The sequence below is a fragment of the Falco biarmicus genome, chromosome 12 (genome assembly GCF_023638135.1).
Source record: "Falco biarmicus isolate bFalBia1 chromosome 12, bFalBia1.pri, whole genome shotgun sequence".
Lineage (NCBI taxonomy): Eukaryota > Metazoa > Chordata > Aves > Falconiformes > Falconidae > Falco > Falco biarmicus.
Window position 1 is genome coordinate 11,777,852 of NC_079299.1, and position 19,230 is coordinate 11,797,081.

Genomic DNA, 19,230 nt, shown 5'->3' on the forward strand with positions numbered 1-19,230 from the left:
CAGGCCTTGTCGGGCGGTTCTGCGGGCTGCAGCCGCCGCGGCTGGGGTGGTAGGTGGTGCGCGCGCCTCGGCGTTGCGCCTGCGCACGGGTGGGAGCGGCGGCGGGGCGGGGCTGGGGCGGCGGGAGGGTGACCGCGCATGCGCGGCGGTTGTCCGCGGCGCTGAGGGGGCCGCTATGGCTGCCAGCGCCAAGTCCTTCCTGGCTGATGCGGGCTACGGCGAGCAGGAGCTGGACGCCAATTCCGCCCTCATGGAGCTGGACAAAGGTGGGGCCGCGCGGGCTCGGGGCTGCCGCCGGGCTGGGAGCGGGAGTGGGGCTGCCTGACCCCCGGGTCGCCGGCGCGCTGTGGGGGTGGCCTGGCCCCGCCGTCGGTCCCCGCGGCTGGGGGCTTCGTCCGTCCCGCTTCTCGCGGGCGCCGTGGTGGGGCGGGTTGTGGAGGAGCGCCGGTGTCGACAGTCATTGCTGTTGTCTCGTTTAGGCCTCAGGTCTGGCAAACTCGGGGAGCAGTGTGAAGCCGTCGTTCGTTTTCCCAGGCTCTTCCAGAAATACCCTTTCCCTATTCTCATAAATTCAGCTTTCCTGAAGCTAGCAGATGTTTTTAGAGTGGGGTAAGTAACATCAGTCAGTTCCCATCCGTTCCAATTTCTGATCCATAGTCATGCGTTGTGTCTTGGAGCGCTGCTGTGTTGGAGCCTGGGCAGTCATGGAGTGGTTTTGCTCTCCTGGTAGTACCACGGTGGTACTTACTCAGTGGAGGACAAGTTGTGTTCGACTGAAGCTTGCTGTCCTCGTCTCTAGTGGGCTTGAGTGGCTGTGAGTGATGAAGGACACGTGGTTCCTTCCCATCTGTCCAGATTTGAGGATTCACTTGCTGACAGGTGTAAACTGTGCTTCGTAGGCATGTTCAATGTCATCATTAATTAACAGATGAATGATCACACGTAAATTCCATCTCCAAGGAATGTTAATAACAAAGCCTGAAGTATAGCTTTTTCAAGTGCCTGATGTCTAAATGATGCATGTGATGGAACTGGAGCTACTTTGTAACAGCTTACAAAACTTACCTGTTGCTGTTGTGGAGTCTTCACTGTTAGCTCCAGGAGGGAAAAGAAAGTCATTCACAGCTGGCAATGGTAACTAGACTTTTCTATGTTAGTCCTGGATGTGTTTATCTAGTGGAATTAGATCCCGAAGTGTGCACAAAACGGGTACCTGCTGACACTCTTCCTCACCGGTGTCAGCAGTTCATTTCCCTGGAATTGGGCCTAAATTGGATGCTACCTGTACTAGATAATTAAATGATAGCGTGTTAATAGTCTCTCTTTTTACTATATCTACTTGAATATAATGTTTCTAAAGCATAAGCCTTGTCTTGTTTTAATTTACCCCTGGAAGTTTTTTACAAATAACTTTGTTTACAGTGTTTGAATTTTTATTATAAAGCAGCCTGATAAAGAAACGTGTGTCTTCCAACAGAAACAACTTCCTGAGGCTGTGTGTGCTGAAAGTTACTCAGCAGAGTGAGAAGCACTTAGAGAAGATCCTGAATGTGGATGAGTTTGTCAAAAGAGTTTTCTCAGTAATTCATAGCAATGATCCAGTTGCTCGAGCTATTACACTTAGGTATGTATTATATAAATGAACCTAATATACTTCACATTTCTAGCTAATTATTAGTATGGTAGTCTGGAATAACAAAATCTGCATCCACCACGAATGAAATGTAGGAGGCATCTTATACATTGCTTATAGAGTTAAAAGCAAAGACGTTGGTCTTTAGAGGGAGGGAATGATAAGGGTCTGTGATCAGAAGAACACGGTTATTAACCATTTGTGATGGTGAGAATTTTGTGGATGGCTCCAGGCAAAACAGAATTTGCAGTGTTGAAATTTTTTGTACTCAAGGAGGAAAACGAACCTGTTGTATGCATAACCCAGACAGTAGCTATATGCAATACATCCTGTGTTGCCTATGATATATTTAAATCGGGACCAAAAGGGAAATGCTTCCTTATGTGTCAAAATAATTTATGTGGAATTGTAACTGAGACTTATTTATGTGAACCTTGTTATGCTTGCACCTAGATCTTTCATTTATTGTTGCCCTAGAAGTTTACTGCTTGTTGGTCTCTGATCAATAACTTCTAAGGAAGTGCCATTGTATTATTGATTGCTTTGGACTTCCTGGGAATCAAATGGAAAAACAAAAAAAATTAAGCTATCTTTAATACCACTGTTTGGCTGCTTTTGTGTCTGTCTCTCTAATGCTATCCAACATGATCTTCTTAACTGCTTCTTCCAACTCCTGTGCAAGTGAATTTAAATGTGAAGAGAGCACTTTTCCCCTTTGTATTCTTCTTTTCTATCCACCTGGAACTGTTCCTGATTTCACTACTAAAAGATGGGAGACAGTAACAGGGGTTTGCTTGATTAGCTTACATATCCATTTTTTTCACCTTTTGATAGTCTATTTGAGTTTATACTTCCATGCTCTGGTGTCTCAGTTCTTTAGATTCAGTATATCTACATGTTTTCTGGTACCTTCACTTCAGTATTCTAACATAAGATAACAATTGTTGACTGGTATTGAGGGCTATCTTTACAGACTGCTAAAAATCCCAGGAATATGTTAATTTTGAAAAAATAATTAAATTACTGATCAGAGGTTGCATTAAGTAAAAAGTTAAAATCGCTGTTGATTCAGCAGTTTCAGGTGAAATTCTTCAGCTGATTTTGGTTTTGTCCTTCTTAAGTAGTGTCAGTAAGAAAGAACATGCTGAAAGAAAGATCTGCTAAAAACCCCTTTGTGCCTGTGAAACTTTATTGATAGTGCTCTGTGTAAATATTGGTATAGAACTCTTGCTAAAATTACCATCAGTGCAAATCCTGCATTCATTGTTCTATTAATTGGATTATGCTAAATATGTCTGAAAAGTATCTTGGAGATACCCTTAGCAAATAGATTGATTTTTCTCCTTTTTTTAACAGTTACACAAAATGCATTGCACTATTTCCAGTAATAACCTTATTTCACATCAGCAAAAGGTCTTTGAAACAAATGATGAAAGTCAGGTATTTGTTTGCTTGATCATGGTACCACTCTAGAAACTGCTTTCGTAGCATGTGGTTAAAATTTATGACTGTTCAAACATTTGTCACTCACTTCTGCAGTCTTAAGTGGAAAGAGGGCTAGAAAAGATGGAAACAGTTCTCTAAACCTTGTTCTTTTTACCCTCCTAGACTACCACATATATCTGAATTTATATCACGTGATATATCACACTTAATGTGTGTCTGAAAATAGCCGTCAGTATACTTTCATGTTAAATCTGTTGTACTGATATCAGAGCTTGAATGTAAAAGCATCTGAAAAATACTTGTTCCTGATGCAGTAGTGCACTCTTAATTTTGTAAGAATCCTTGGTAAGTTTATTGCTGTGCCCATTTCAAACTAAAAGGAGTCAAAATGTAATATTTTTTTTTAATTAAACTACTGACATAAGCCACATGACAAGACTTCTTATCTTTTATTTATATGCCTATTTTTAGCATTTGTTTGTAATATGTGAAAAAGCACGTATTTATAGAAAAATAGTCTTCTAACCAGTGCTTCTACACTTCTGTTTAGTTTCATCTTGCATTTCTTCATGATCGTTGTTCTTCCTGATTTTGCTGTGATTTGTTTCTGTAGGATGTTGGGCAGCATGGCATCTATTATTCCAGAAAGGAAGAATGCACATCACAGTATTCGTCAGAGTTTGGATTCCCATGATAATGTGGAAGTTGAAGCTGCTATATTTGCTGCTGCCAACTTCTCTGCACAATCAAAGTAAGATGTAATTTTTTTTCAGTTTTTTACATTAGAGATTAGAAACCCTGTTGCCACTGGCACTCAAAAACCTTAATTATTCCTTCTGTAGTGCTACCCATGTCATTTATAGCAGAACATTTAATTGCATGCAGTAACAGTATTGTGAGGAAATCTGAATACAGGTTTTAACAGATTTTTTTTTTTTTATTCCTAAATAGTAATGGAAAGCTCGTATATATGGGAATGCAAAGTGGAATAGCAGTTTTAATCAAGGATTATTTTACAGAAACTGTTAGGGAACAAAATGTAGGGCTGCTTGTCACCGACACATTTTTGAAAGCTTCCATTTTATTGTACAATCACGCCTACATGCAGGGGCTCTAAAACAACAGGTCTTGGCAAGCACTCTTTAGTGAAAGTTTTTGTTGTTAAGACACAATGTTTGGTAGTACAGTTGATTTTTATTTTTACTTACTTTTTTTATTTTTCATTTCACCTCATACTTTGTCTTCTCTACAGGGATTTTGCTGCCGGAATATGTAATAAAATCAGTGAGATGATTCAAGGTACATATGTATAATAAATGATAAAAGGGAAAAGCTCTAATTTCTCTTGAGAATTCTTTGTTAGCCATATGTAAAGATTGTATATCGGAATGCTGTTGCCCTTATCCTCCAATGATTCCAGTTTTTAAATTAAATTAGCTAACCAATAATCTAACATCTGGCTCTTGTGTCCTATTGAAAATGAAGTTCTCAAAACACCCGTTTAGTAAAGAATAAAACTTTATCTATAGTATGATGAATAAACTTGCACAGATTATCACAGGTTGCTTCAGATGAGTTAGTGTGCATTACTTGCAATAAAGCAAGGAGCAACCTTCTCAGAGAACCACGGAAGTGCTTGATAGCGCTTTCATTATGCTGCTACTTAGTAGATGAGTTATCTGAAGCTGATGCAGGTGTCTGCACAACCTACATTCAGCAGTGGTAGCAATGCAGATGTATTTTGTGCCTCAGTATTGCCAAAAGCCAGTACAAAGGACTAACGTTCCACCTGTGTTTCTCTTCCTTGTTGCAGGTTTGGCCACTCCTGTGGACTTGAAATTGAAGTTGATCCCTATTCTGCAGCATATGCATCATGATGCTAGCCTGGCCTCCAGCTCCCGGCAGCTGCTTCAGCAGCTGGTAACATCATATCCCTCTACCAAGATGGTCATCGTTACTCTGCACACTTTTACTCTTCTTGCTGCTTCTTCTTTGGTTGACATTCCTAAACAGGTAGTTCTTCCTGATTCATTCCCTCAACTTAAAATCCAAGGGGTTTTATAAGCGTACTTTGCACTTTTATCTGATGCTGAAAATAAATTGTAATGGATATGCTAGGATGGGTTCTGTATGTGCTAGAGAAAACACCCTGAGAACTGTTGCTGCTGGCGTATTTCTTTGCCCTATCTGGTCCTGTTTTCCAGGTGGCCTCATCAAACACCAGAACCTTTCTTTACAGATCATAACCTTTCTATCTTTAAATCAACTGGAATTAAAATGAACGACAATCAGTTGGTATTTAGGAAAGCAAACACCCTGACTTTTTCTGCAAACATTTCATTTTACCTGTAGAACCTAGGCTTCTCTTCTCAATACTGTAATTTTCTTGGGTTTTGAGTGTCTTTTGCCTTCCTTGCATGCAAGCAAATGAATATTTCAATAGTGTAGAGTGCATTTAAAAATGTATTTCTTGAAGAACTCTGAGGAATTTCAATCTGTTCCTATAATTTAAGACTATGAACCAAGTTGTGGGAAAGCAGTGATGGAAAAATACAATGCTTTTATGTTCTGATAATGCGATTTGTGGATCTGATTTATATAGCAGGTCTGAACACGGTGACATTTGAGATTCATCCAACTAACCCTTCTAAAGTAGTCATGAAAATCTACCTCCTTTCTTTCAATTCTGTACAACTATAGAAGGCTGATGTCCGTTACTGTTAGACTAATAGCATTGATCTGCCTGAAATGTTTCTTGTATGGCTGATTTCTGTATTTCAGGAGATGCTTTTGATAATACTGATTCTATGCCAACTGAAATAGCATTAGAACACTTGATGTGATTTTTGTTTTTAATGATGATAACCAATGTGATTTAGGCTGTCTTTCTGCAACACAACAGCCAATGCTGCTTAAAAGTGATGTAGCCAGCATAGGCATGGAGAGCAAAATCATGGCCAGCATGTTCATGCTTTCATGTGCTGGCTGTTCTATCTCTGTAAATTTGCAGGCAATGAACACAGCAAAAGAAGTGCAATTAAGTATCACTTAAGTTGAAAGAAATGGTTTGGGGGGGGTGGGCAGGGATATTTTCTGCTTGGGTTTTTGGCATGTCGGTTTTGCAATGTTAACTGCAGATCATGCAGACACGCAAATTAGCATCGAATGCCCAGAAGACTTGCTAGTAGCAGAATCATGACAGTATAAGGTGTTTACTGAGCTTCTCAGGGATGTTTTATATTTCTGCGAGTGCTGAAATAGCTCTCAAGGCTTCTCAGGGGTGTAGGGTGATGTAGAGAAGGATGTGTGAACAAGCAGTGCAGGATGGTAGAAATCGGCTGTCAAACTGTTTTAGCTTGCCATAGCATCAGAGCCTAAGTAGAACTTTTTCCTGTGGCAAGCAATCAGACAGAAAGTCAAATTGGTTTTGGCTGAGTATGCTCAAGACTTCTTCACAAATACTTTTGAAAATACTTCCTTCTGGTAGCATCTTTCTTAAACAATGAATTTACTTTGTTGCAGATCCAGCTGTTGTTGCAATACTTGAAGAATGACCCCAGGAAGGCTGTGAAGAGGCTTGCAATCCAAGATTTAAAGTTGTTGGCCAACAAGACACCACATACATGGAGCAGAGAAAATATTCAGGTTTATAAATTTCTTTAAGGTTTATTATGAAACTTTGCAATTAGTTTAATTTTTTTTTTTCAGAAAATTTTGGAGATAAAGTAAGGAAGAGCGTACATCTCCATATCCTAAAGTCAGGTTACTCTGGATATAGAGTTCATAGAATCATAAAATATCTTGAACTGGTTGAGTTGACCTATAAGGATCAAAGCTGAGGTATTATAACTGAGGAAAAGCTTGTGTAGTACTGTACGGAAATAATTTTTCCGTCTCACAAACGCATCTAAGATAATAGACGTGAGAGCTGAATATTTACACGAATCTTATAAATACTGGGTATATATTAATACCTTCATGTAAAAGGGAGAGTCTCTGTGCTATTTGTTAAAGCATGTCATCCAGCAAGGTATACTTGAAAGGACAAATGTAATTCTGACTTCATTTCTTAGGATTAGTAGCTCATTTTCAGTAGTATCCTTGTGGTTCCTATTGTATGAATGAGACCCTAGAAGCTGTTTATAGTGCATCTGTGTTATCTGGGGAAACAGTTGTTACAGTGTAGATAGTATTGCTTCTTTCTTTTAGTCAGTTACATACGAACATTTTTTTCTTCTTGTCTTTTTTTCTGGTAGAAATGACAATAGTAAATTCAGGTTAGATTAATGGGAAAGTAAATATTTCAAGAACTTAATGGCACAGGCTTATAGCTCTACTTTTTTCTGGGTCTTTTTTTCTCTGTTTTTACTACTCTTGAAAGCTACTCTTGATACATATGCGGTTGGATCTTAAGGCAGCTGGGAGGAAAAACTATGTGCGTTTTTGTTAATAACCATGTGAGAAATAAAGCATGTTTTGCTTTGTCTCTAGTTGTCAAATAAGATTATTTGAAGTGTGCAGAGGTTTTGTTTTAGTGTCTTAAGGTAGGTGTCCTGATGGTTGAAATGCATGTGAAAAGCTTTCATTGTTGTCAGACTAAACCAGTGACTGAGTTACAGCAAAATTGATGGACTGAAGCTTGTTAGTGCTTGCTGCATGGCGTGCAGAAGTGATAGTTTTTTCTGACTTCTGAAATATAAAGCCATTATTTTGAGTAGGGCAACTCTTTTCCATATGTTTAAATAACTTGGTAATGGTTATACAACAGGGACTAGAACAGACCCTCATTTTCTCATAGAAAAACCTGCTTGTATCTTTTTACCAACAAGAGTAGCAGTGGTGTTAATGTCTTCAGCATTTTGGGTTGGTCTGTGTAGGTCAGGTAGGAGAGGCTTGGTCTTTGTATTGTGGAGACTTCACTGATTTCTAGACACTAGCTTTAGAAGCTGTTGCTGTTGACACAGCAATCCTGCTGATTGTGAAGGTAACAAGCAGTCTGCGGCCCATCCTGCTAATTCTTTTGTGCTTCTGGCATTCTTCATAGTTACTGTTTCAAGTATGCTGTGTGAGTGGTGATCTAATAGCACTGGAGTAAAATACCAGTTTCTTGGGAGACATCAAGACTCATTTTCAACTCTAATCATTGTATCTTCTTCTGTCTGTTGATGCCATACTATTCAGTGGGTTAGCAGAATACTACAATGGTATGAATTACAAATTTAGTTAGGATTTAACACTTGCACCATATAAGAACATATATATGCCTGGTAAGAACACTATTTAGGCTTTTTATTAGTTCTGTGGAACTAATTCTATGTCATTGCTTTTCTTTATTGAGTTACTGGATGTTATCATTCAGCCTTGGTACTCTCTGGGGCAGGACATACTTATGTTTTCCATTTGTGCCTCATGCTGACTAAAAAAGCCTCCAAAACCAGTGAATGGCTACATTGTGGACAGTGTTGGCATAATGCATCTGAGAACAACATGTGTTTTAAAAATTATTCTGATCTCTGTGTGATAAGGCCTGAGGAGATCTGGCAAAAAAGCCACAAAAGCATGACAGGAGCTCTACTATAAACACGTTAAAAAATGAAATACGCTTCAAGATGTTTATCAAGAAACTTAAGCTGTATTCTGTAGGACACCAGGATTGTTACAGGAAATGACACTTTAAACTTCACTCTTGAGATATATACTTACATAGATCCCTGCGGGTTGTTATAAGGCAAAGTAATCAGTAAATATTGACTTACTTAAGACTGGGGAACTGTCTTAAAATCTTTTGCAATATTTGATCAGTGAGACCCAATAATATTTTTGCTACTGATTTTTAATTAATAGATGACTTCTAATCGGTGTTTCCTAGTATATGAGACCCACTCTCTTTTCTGCAAGCCATGTCCTCTGTCTTCTAAAACAGATGCTTCAGCACGTGACTTCTGACTTTTGATTTCAGTATAATATTTTCTGTGGGAAAATCTTGACTCTCACAACTTTTAATAGAGAAGTGCAACTATTAATACAGATAGCCCATGGGACTTCCTTTCCTTTGTATCTTTTGTCCTGCTAATCTTTAGGCACTCTGTGAATCTGCTCTTCACACTCCTTATGACAGCTTGAAACTGGGCATGCTGTCTGTTCTTTCCACGTTATCGGGGACCATTGCCATTAAACAGTACTTCAGCAGTGCTCCAGGTAAGAAAGCCAGATTAAGTGACTACCTTTGGCATTTCTAATGGGTTGGCTATCTACTGATAACTGGTTTCATCTAAACACTTTGTAGCATATTTTTAAACTTACTTTTGAACTTCAGAACACTAACTGAGGGTCAGACTGTGTTCATCTTATATAAACTTAAAATGGGATACTGTATACCCACGAATATTCATGGTCTAAAATTTTGTTCTGGATTTTGTGGGTAAAGAGCTATATGAAAGGGTTTTTTACCTTTGGGTCTTCAACTTTTTTTTCATTTTATGAAGAAATGTAATACCTCTCAAATAGCTGACCTGCATTCTACTTAAGGTGCTTTGAAACCATGGTTTTGCATAGTTTTTGAGTAGCATGGAGACTTAATGGTGCAAGAGTAGGCTGGTATGTTACTGTGGCACAGTGAAGCTATGCTACCCTTTGTGGGAATGACCTGCTGTGGTAGCAGGTGAACCTTTCTGCCTTGTGACTATATTCTGGAGAAATAGAGTTGGCATTTTAAAGTCGTTCAAGGTATCTTGTTCTTAAAATGATGATCATACTTTTATTTTTTCTTCTTCAAAGCCCAGCTACTTGGGCTGCAGAGTTGGAGAAAAAAAGTACATCCTCTTCAGTCATTCTGGCATGTCTTAATGATTAATAGGCTCACCAGCTTTTTTTAAGCAGATGCAATATTTCTGAGTCCCTGAAACATTAGCCTTCAGACCCAGATATTCTTTCTCGCGTATGTCTAATTTGTATAATGTTCAAGAAGGGAGGGAGAGCCTCTGTTTGAGTGTGGGGAGAAAGAGAGAAAGGTATGTTTTCATCCTACCCTTAAAAAATATGGGGGAAAAAAATCCTAAATCAATATAGGTTTGTTGTTTTGGTGGGTTTTTTAATGAATATGCTTGAAAAGATCTGTGGTGTAATTCTGGATTGTGATATTTTATGTCCTGTTTGCCCTGTCTTTACTTAGGAACGACAGCTACAACCGTGAGATCGCTTGATTTAGTAAAACTAGCACAGGAGTGCTGTTATCATAATAACCGTGGCATTGCAGCTCATGGCGTGAGAATTTTGACCAATATATCAGCCTCCTGCCAGGAAAAAGGTAAATGAAAGCAATGACAATGAAATGTGTCTGTTTAGTCAGGCTTATGCACTTAACGCCCATTAACTGGTCTTGTCTGTGAACCTGTCTGTAAATCTATCTGATCCTTGATGCTGGTTAGGGGGAATGGGGACTATAACCTAGTAGAAAATATTTGGTATGATTTTGTGAATAGCTGGGAAGATTCCATCTTAATCTAATTTAAAGAAAAGTACTGGGCGCAGTAGAACTCGTGCTCAATAAATGCTTGTCTTACCTTTGCTGTAAGACTAATGAATTGATGTCAACATTTTAAAAAATATCTTTGCACAAAGTCTGTTGCAAAAGAATGTGGACTAAGACTTGTAAATGTCCTGTTAGACTTATGCATGCTCTATAAATGTCATGGTGTGACTGCTGAATATAGTTACCCAAGACATGGCATGGCAGAATTGTTTCTAAATCAAAATAAGGTAAGGCAGAAGTATTAGGAAGATACTTATCTGTCATGACTGCAACACCAGTGCAAGCATTACAGTGTTTATGTTCAGAAAACATAACAGGGAACTAACTTACTCTGCTTTTCTTTTCTTTTCTTAGATCTTCTGCCTTTGGAGCAAGATGCAGTTTTTGGCTTAGAAGCTCTTCTTGTTCTTTGTAGTCAAGATGACAGTCCAGGAGCTCAGGCAACCTTGAAGGTGACATTACTGTTGCTTTCCCCTAGCACAGCTTAAGTTACAGTAATAGCTTGTATAACAAAGGCTAGCATGCACCACATGGTGGAAGCATAACATACTGGAAGGAAACAAAGATTTTTTTCGATGTTTTGCCTGTAATCAGGGCTCAGATTGGTAGAACAACTGAGCACAGCTATAGTGCAATTCGTGGCAGCTCTAGAGTAAGTTGACTGCTTGGGGCGGGGAGAAAGGGGGAAAGCATTCCTGTGAGAGGAACAGCTATAGGGATGGAGGTGCCTCTGGAGGACAAAGAATTTTGGAGATGGGTATGCAATGTACGTGGTTACAATGTTTGTATAAACTATTATTTTTATTTTCCCACTTCATAAGCAGTTACCAGTAGTTTTATCTAGTTATTTACCTGTAAAGGCTGGTTGTATGAGAAAGAAGATTATTGTTCTTGAATTTGTGATGTGTTTTTGCACTGTGAGCTCAGGGACAGAGGCTTGGGCTCTTAGAAAAATCTCATCTTTTGTAGAGTATATGGTTCTGAAAATACCAGATCTTCTATATTTCTGCAGTCATACTTGCAGATCAGTGTGTTTGGTTTTTTGTATTTTTAAGTAGACATTGTGCTTACTGTACCTGTTGATTGTGTGAATTGCAGATCACGTTAACTTGTATGGTGAAGCTGGTGAAGTGCCGTCCTCACCTGAGTCAGTCAGTAGTTGAATCCCTGCTGACTCAGTTGCACAGTGCCCAGGACACTGCTAGGATTCTCATGTGCCACTGTTTAGCAGCTATTGCCATGCAGCTGCCTGTCTTAGCAGATGGGATGCTGGGAGACCTAATGGACCTCTACAAATTAATTGGACGATCTGCCACAGATAAGAAACAGGAACTCTTGGTAAGACCTCCTGGTGAATAGCTCTTGATGGGTGAGGTCCATATAAACTACTGTGGATGGATTTTATTTAAAAAGGCAGCTAAGCTGTTTGTTATGTCCAAGTTGATGTGCCAGTCTATAGTAACTGTTTTCAGTTTTACTTCAACTTCTATTTCTGTCAGTGTTCAATGTGAAGTAGCTCACAGATGGAGCAGAACTACGCAGTGTATTCCATTATATTTTCCAGCAGATGGCACTGCTTAGACAAACCTAGCTACTGAAATTGGGGGATCTGTAAAATAATGGTTATAGAAAACCAAAATAGCATTTTGCTCAATTTACATATAGTACTTGGATGCCCATGACTTCTACTATACTGTGAGAGATAAAAATGCTTTTTTGACATCCATTTGAAAATGTATTTTAATTTTAAGAAAGAAATTACAAACTTCATCTCAATTTATTTGGAGCATTTGAATTACCTCAGTTAAAAGCCACAGTAAAGAGTCTTTAAGTGACAGATGACTTTCATTTACAAGAAATACTTGGGTTGCCATAACAACTTGAAAGATAGAAGTCTGAGAAAAGTTCCTCAGTTAAAATGCATATGTAGTTTGGAGTCCAAAATCAGTCAAATAATTTCTGGTAGTTTAGGAAACAGTTGGCTTTTTTTTTTCTTGTTTTGTTTAGTTCCTGATCTATAACCTTCTTCACCCCTCCACTCTTCCTTAGGTTTCTCTTGCCACGGTGATATTTGTTTCCAGTCAGAAAGCTTTATCTTCAGAAATCAAAACTGTTATAAAACAACAGCTTGAGAATTCTTCCAATGGATGGACAGCCTACAGGATAGCCAGACAGGCTTCCAGAATGGTAAGTGAAAATACCTGGAGGAAAATGGTTTGATGTGGTTGGGCAGATGCTAGTGATTTCTTGGATTTAGAAAAAGAAAATAAGGAAAATAGTAGGATTGGGGATGAGGAAATGAATGTGGGGTCAAAAAAAATAATTTCCGTCTTAATTTCCTGGAATGCTGATTCAGATATATATGCCATTTAGGGTAGTCATCCCATCAGGTTAGTTTTTCACTTGTCTTTTTGAAGTATTTGAGAAGAATGTAATGACCTGGTACTTCCTTGAGCACATGCCTAATCTGCATTGTGTGGCTGCTCTTTAGGAGGTGATATAGGCCATCCTGATGTCTGCTTCTCCAATGTGAGGGAAGAAGAAGACACAGTTTCCCTTTTCCCTTCAGTAAAGTCACAGCTGGGGTCAGAATTATGTAGAAACCCTAGTATGAGATGCTGGGATAAAAGTAAATTTTGATATTTGTTTCTCCTTTTGTTGAACTATTTTGTGTAAATAAATACTACGTTTTATACAGGCTGATGCTTCCATAAAATAAACATTTGTGCTTCTATTTATTGTTAGGAATGTCATGATCAAATAACTGGAAGTTTCAGTAATTCTATTTATAAAGTAAGGGTAGTTTTGGAGATGTTACTGTTTTCTTATTTGTATTTGTTTCATAGAAATCCACAGCCTTCTTTCATGTCTCCTCTTGGAAACACTCTTGTCATTACAGGGCAACCATGACATGGCCAGAGAACTGTATCAAAGCCTGCTGACTCAAGTAGCTTCAGAACACTTCTACTTCTGGCTGAACAGCTTGAAGGAGTTCTCCCATGCAGAACAGTGTCTGACAGGTTTGCAGGAGGACAACTACAGCTCAGCACTTTCTTGCATTGCTGAAGCTTTAAAATCCTATCACAAAGGAATAGCATCGCTGACGGTTAGCACAGATCTTCTACTTTAGTGATGATGTTTCTGTATACATATATATATATATGCAAGTCTTTTTGGTTTCTCTTCTTAAACCTCTGACAAGTTTTTAAAGACATCAGACATCTGCCAGACTCTCTTTCTGAGAGGACTGCAGGGAAGAGTTAGTTGTAACACACTGCATCTTCAGAGGGAAGATCCTGTAGCTCAGCTAAGTGTGATTAGCTAGACTTATCTTTTTTTTCACCCCCCACTTCCTGCCTTGATCAAATCATATGATATGTGACAGATCTTTTAAAAAGTTACAGTACTTAAAATTTTCCACTCCTTGTCTTGGCTGAATAAATACTATTGTAATAATAGGACATCATTCTTGAGATGTGGAGAAGGGTTTAATTGCCTTCCTCCCTCTTGCTGAGTTCATGTTGACTTGTATTTGATAATGTGATCCTATAGAATCCTAACAACGCTCAACACCAGTTTAGTGGGAGGAGAGAGGACAATTCAGTCTCATCAAATCAACAGAGTTCAAATGGTACCTGCTTTTATGCAAATACTTTCTGCTTTTCTGAAGTGGTGAAAATGCCAAGAAGCTGTGTGATGTCTGTGAATGTAAACAAAAAAAGCATTAATGAATACAGACCTTCAGTTCTTACTGTTAAGTGGCTCCTTAACAAAAGACGATCTGGCTTCACACAGCGCTTGCTTTCATGTTTTAGTTTGCATGAAGAAACCTTTACATACAGTTTTTTGTATGTCTTTTGAATGAAGCTGCTCTCCCCCTGCCCAGCACTGGAACTGTCAGTGTTGTAACAATTTTGATATTAATGTTTAATAAAGTTCAGATATTACTGTTTATTAATAAAACTATCCCTGAATAATAAGCAGGAAGAATGTAAATTTTACACCTTTGTCCTTTGAGAGAAAGCTCCATTGTTCCTGAAGTATGTCTTTAACTTGTTGACTGAGTGAATAAGGCTTTTAATTCAGTATTTCAAGATTTCTCCAATGTCTAGAAGACATTGAGGGGGGACCTCATCTAATTAGATGTTCATATTTAATACAGGCAGGAAAATAAGCTCTTTAAATAGGTCATTCTGTGATTCAGTAATTTAGTTAGCCTTTCCCTAGAGTTCAGGGTTTTTTTCTGTTGAAGGATTCCAGTCATCTCCTCGGCTGACTTCACTTCCTGCATGTTGCACATAGGTATTGCACCCAGAAAAACACTTCCTTGTGAGTTGTTGTGGTCCAGAGTAGTAAGTACAGGTTTCAGAGGGCTAGAAAAGAGGAAACTGAGTGTTACTGCTGGCTGTTGCTGACTTGTTGCACTGCTCTGGACAAATTCCTAACCATGCTGCAGTGTATCAGTTGTGAAAGGAGCCAGTCACTGATTGTATCTACAGAACACAGCATCTTGAAGGAGTGAAGTGCCATAACATGCACATGATAGTTTTACTGCTATAGACTTCTTCTGTCTCTCCCCTATGACTTTGCTGCTGCTGTTTTAGTGTAGAGCATGACTCAGCACTGTCGGTTCCAGACACCATTAGTGCATATCATGAACCCTGTGTAGCTTGTCTGCTTTGTAGCAGGAAGACGCTTTGCTGATAAATCTGTTGCAGATATTTGGTCAGCCCAGTTTAGCAATGATGAAATATTTACAGTGTCTGATCTTGTCAGAAAATTTCTCAATTCCTTCTTGATATGCATGCAACTGTCTTGCATTGCTATATGCAAGATGCTCTTTCATGTGAGCTAGTCTGCTTGAGGAAAAAAATCCCATTACTTTATGGATGAAGGGTGTTGGGGGGATGGCAGGGACTTATCATAGAGCATATTGGCCACAGTCCCCATCTGTCTCACTGAGTACTTATTTGTATAGTTTTTGAATAGGACCTGCTCTTTCTGGCGCAGAACATGCATCTTGTTGAAAGCATTGTGTTTGTTTTTCACTGCTGGTAATCTAGAGAAGATGCAGAACTTGAACAAAGCATTAACATAATCATTGATTAAGTAGCACTAACTCCAAATATGTTGATAACAAGTGGCGGTGGTTGAAGGACTTGGCTGAGCCAAAGAACTCTGTCATTTTCAAAAAAGAATTGTAACTCATTTATTGCCCATGGCTATATGGGTAGCAGATAAGGTAAATTGCAGTATTAATGAGGCAAGCTTGTATTTCCATTTACAAGAATGGAGTCCAATTTGTGCTACTAAAAATGTCTGGATTTTCTGATACAAGTACTGGTACTTTACTCTCAATAAAAGCGTGTAGTCTCTGTAGAGCAATTACTGTGCAGCGAGATCTCTTCTACAGAGGGTTTTCTGAAACCACCCTTGCAGAATAAACTGAACTATTTCCATTCAAAAGGGATTTTTTAATGCTCTTGGAGAAATGAAAATGAAGTGATAGATAAGAGAGGCTAAATGGCTCAAGAGAAGAAATAGTCTTATTTCTTTGGCTGAAATCTAGTTTAGTGGTTGCAGTTGGCTGATGTTTTCTCATTTTAGTGAGTAGTGCGCCAGTTCTCAGTGGTTGGGATGTTTTGTGAGGAACTAGTTTGCTGCTTTCCTGCCAGCAGAAGTGGTTCTTACTAAGGTTTTGGGATAGATTGTAACAACTTGCTTCCAGAAGTAATCTTTTCTGGTGAGGAATAAAAAGCACTGGTGGAAGGTATGTGTGAGTTTAATATCCATTCTGTGAGTAAGAGAAGGTTCCAGTTCTTTGTTTTGCAGGTGGCTTTTTCCCCCCTAAAGGAAAAAAGTGTACTCTTCTCAAAATCCAGCAGTATAAGAAAAGATAGTAATAAGAATAAAAGGATTTTTTTGCCTTAAGTAGTATCAAATCTCAAGCGCTCCAGCTTACTCCCTCCTGGGTGTCCTAAGCTGTCACAGGTGCTTCTACAAGTCAGATAAGCTCCCAAAGTCTTAGGGAACAAAGTTTCACAGAACCATATATGCTAAATAATAGCATGTCTACCATTATGGAGTTCTCTTATTTATTGTTGCTAGTTGTCACTGAACTGTGTCTAGTCTTCATCAAATGTGAGGTTCAGTGCCTTCCTAATGTTCCTGTCTATTTCACAGTTAAAAAAAACCAAACCAAAGGTTGTATTACCCCTTCTGCTTGCTGCAGGTAACTTAGGCAATTCTTTCTTTTCTGGCTGATGCAGGGAATCACTTTTTCAGTCCTTTGTTTCAGGTTGCCTTACAATTCGGTGTGCTTTCCTGTAGTAAGGACTGTCTGGACTAATGTAATTTGAAGTCTAAGGCCTGGCCTTGGAGGAAGAGGAAATAGGTGCCCTAATAAATAGCATTTTAACAGCTTGTCACATTTGTTACAAGGGTGATTGCTTGCTTGAAATACAGCTTAGTAATTAGCTGACTTCTGTGTTGTTTATATTCAGTATGATTTAAATTAAGCAAATCTACTAAATGTAGCCTTAAAAAAAGCAGCTTTCAGAATTGAACTGAAGGGTTCTGTTGTCTCGTGAGACAGTTCAGTGACATTGTAAAGTTACTTTATCATGTTTGCTTTCAACCTAGATTGCCAGCATTCCTATTACTGTGTTTCAGGCTGCTAGTACACCACTTAATCCTCTGAGCTTCCAGTGTGGGTTTGTGAAACTCAGGATTGACCTTCTGCAAGCTTTTTCTCAACTTATTTGTACCTGCAACAGCCTAAAAACGAGTCCACCACCAGCTATTGCCACAACAATTGCTATGACATCAGGAAATGATCTCCAAAGGTGTGGACGCATCTCTAACCAGGCATGTATTCTTGTTCCACTCTTGTGCAGTTACATTATGGCTCTGGTGTGAATGTTGCTTCTCAGCAAACATATCTGATGAAAGAAAAGTGGTAGTAAATAGTTTTGCTAGATAGTGGGCCTTGGCTTTCACCTGTTGCTATAAAAAAAGTCTGCCTGTAGCAGGCCATATTTTGAAGTTGAGCATGTATGTACGTTTTCTCACACATTGATGCACACAGCTCCCAAGGACATGCATGCAGTTAAGCCACTCGGTACACTCAAACTTGCAAGACCTTTCACACCTTGATTCGAAACACCTCGGATACTGTGATTACACTTTAGGATCATAATGCAACTTCTTTTGATAAGTGTTGGCAACTCACTTGATACCATACAGAACACCAAAGCAGTCTGCTTCTAAAATGCATGTACCCTTCAAGAAGGAATCAGTGGGTAGTCTTTCAAAGACAGAGCAGTTTGATTGACCAGTAGGAGTTGGAGGAGGTTGGTGGTTGTTTTGTTTTGCTTTATTTTTAACCCAAAGAGGATATGTTGGTGGTACATTACAGGAAAAATATCTGTTTGATGTGTGGACAATAAAAATCACCAAAGGAACAGGCTATCTGTGTGAAGAAGCAAGAAATTTATATGTTTTGCCAGAGTATGTTGTCTTACTCCTTCAGTGTTGTATGTTTAATGTTTTAATGTGGTTTTCTGGATGTGTGGGGCTTTGATTTTGTTTTGATTTGATTTTTTTGACTAGTAACATTGCCTCTGTAGATGAAACACTCAATGGAGGAATTCCGAAACCTGGCTACGCGGTATGGAGATCTGTATCAGTCATCTTTTGATGCAGACTCAGCAACTCTAAGGAACGTAGAGCTGTATCCTTTTAAAATCTTAGAAATGGTCCACTTCCCTTCTCATGTGACCAGCATGAAGCTTAGTAATCCTTTTTTCTACAAAGACTGGCACAAAGTCATCTTGAAATTAGTAATGTAAAAATTAGGTACCAGTTGCTTAAAACCTATTTGGAAATAAACATTGCCATACTATTGTCAGGAATTACTTTATGAAACAAATTACGACACAAAAATTGCAACAGCATAAAACTTGGGATTTTCATGGCTTTTGCTCTGCATTTACTGAAGGAGTAATGACTGCAGGATTACTTCACAAAAGCTAGAGAAATAAGGAAAAGTGCCAGTAAATATACTGCATGTCTTGGTTTAGGTGCCAGTTTTGTAAATCTTCCAACTCCTTAGTATTAAGATCAGACAACAGCAGAGCTGCCTGTTAATTTCACATGCAATAGAAGCTCTGATTTTGGATCCAGAATCTGCAAGGTATGTTTGATAATTAACTTTCTACTCCTTTGCTATTTTTTTCTGAATTCTTGGGGCTTTAAGCCTAGGAATTTGAAGAATGTTGAGAAAGCTTCTCAGTGGACTCTTCTAATTCTACTCTGGGCAGGCTTGAGGACCTGTTGCTGCTGTGCTATACCTGGCAGGCTAGGAACTGTGTTTTGAGTTCTGTATTTTATACAGATTTTGCTCTTGAGAGCACTATACAGAACTTATCTTAAATATAGGCTTATATTAAAAGAAAAAAAACACTTTTAATCTCTTCTTTAGCTACCTGTTTTAACTTATGTCATTGTGTGTTAGCTCCTATACCTACTGTCTGCACTTGTAAGCACAGATTATTTTCCTTCAGGGTCCTGAAAATATATGCACTAAATTAGTTTAATCTCCTAATGTAAATCCATTGCC

The 19,230-nt window shown here is 38.8% G+C and overlaps 1 protein-coding gene across 1 annotated transcript in view; it reads left to right on the top strand.

Moving 5' to 3' along the window:
* Nucleotides 1-123: 123 nt before the first annotated feature.
* The window catches only part of INTS7 (integrator complex subunit 7), a 31,195-nt gene continuing 12,088 nt past the window's right edge, over nt 124-19,230 (top strand). Inside the window, exons 1-16 of the mRNA XM_056357347.1 lie at nt 124-266; nt 480-609; nt 1,478-1,624; nt 3,693-3,830; nt 4,332-4,378; nt 4,893-5,092; nt 6,602-6,724; nt 9,160-9,277; nt 10,251-10,385; nt 10,965-11,062; nt 11,709-11,948; nt 12,660-12,797; nt 13,510-13,716; nt 17,283-17,477; nt 18,239-18,342; nt 18,736-18,804. Of these exons, the coding sequence (XP_056213322.1) occupies nt 176-266; nt 480-609; nt 1,478-1,624; nt 3,693-3,830; nt 4,332-4,378; nt 4,893-5,092; nt 6,602-6,724; nt 9,160-9,277; nt 10,251-10,385; nt 10,965-11,062; nt 11,709-11,948; nt 12,660-12,797; nt 13,510-13,716; nt 17,283-17,477; nt 18,239-18,342; nt 18,736-18,804 (2,180 nt within the window). The 5' untranslated portion in view covers nt 124-175. The remainder of the gene's footprint in view (nt 267-479; nt 610-1,477; nt 1,625-3,692; nt 3,831-4,331; nt 4,379-4,892; nt 5,093-6,601; nt 6,725-9,159; nt 9,278-10,250; nt 10,386-10,964; nt 11,063-11,708; nt 11,949-12,659; nt 12,798-13,509; nt 13,717-17,282; nt 17,478-18,238; nt 18,343-18,735; nt 18,805-19,230) is intronic.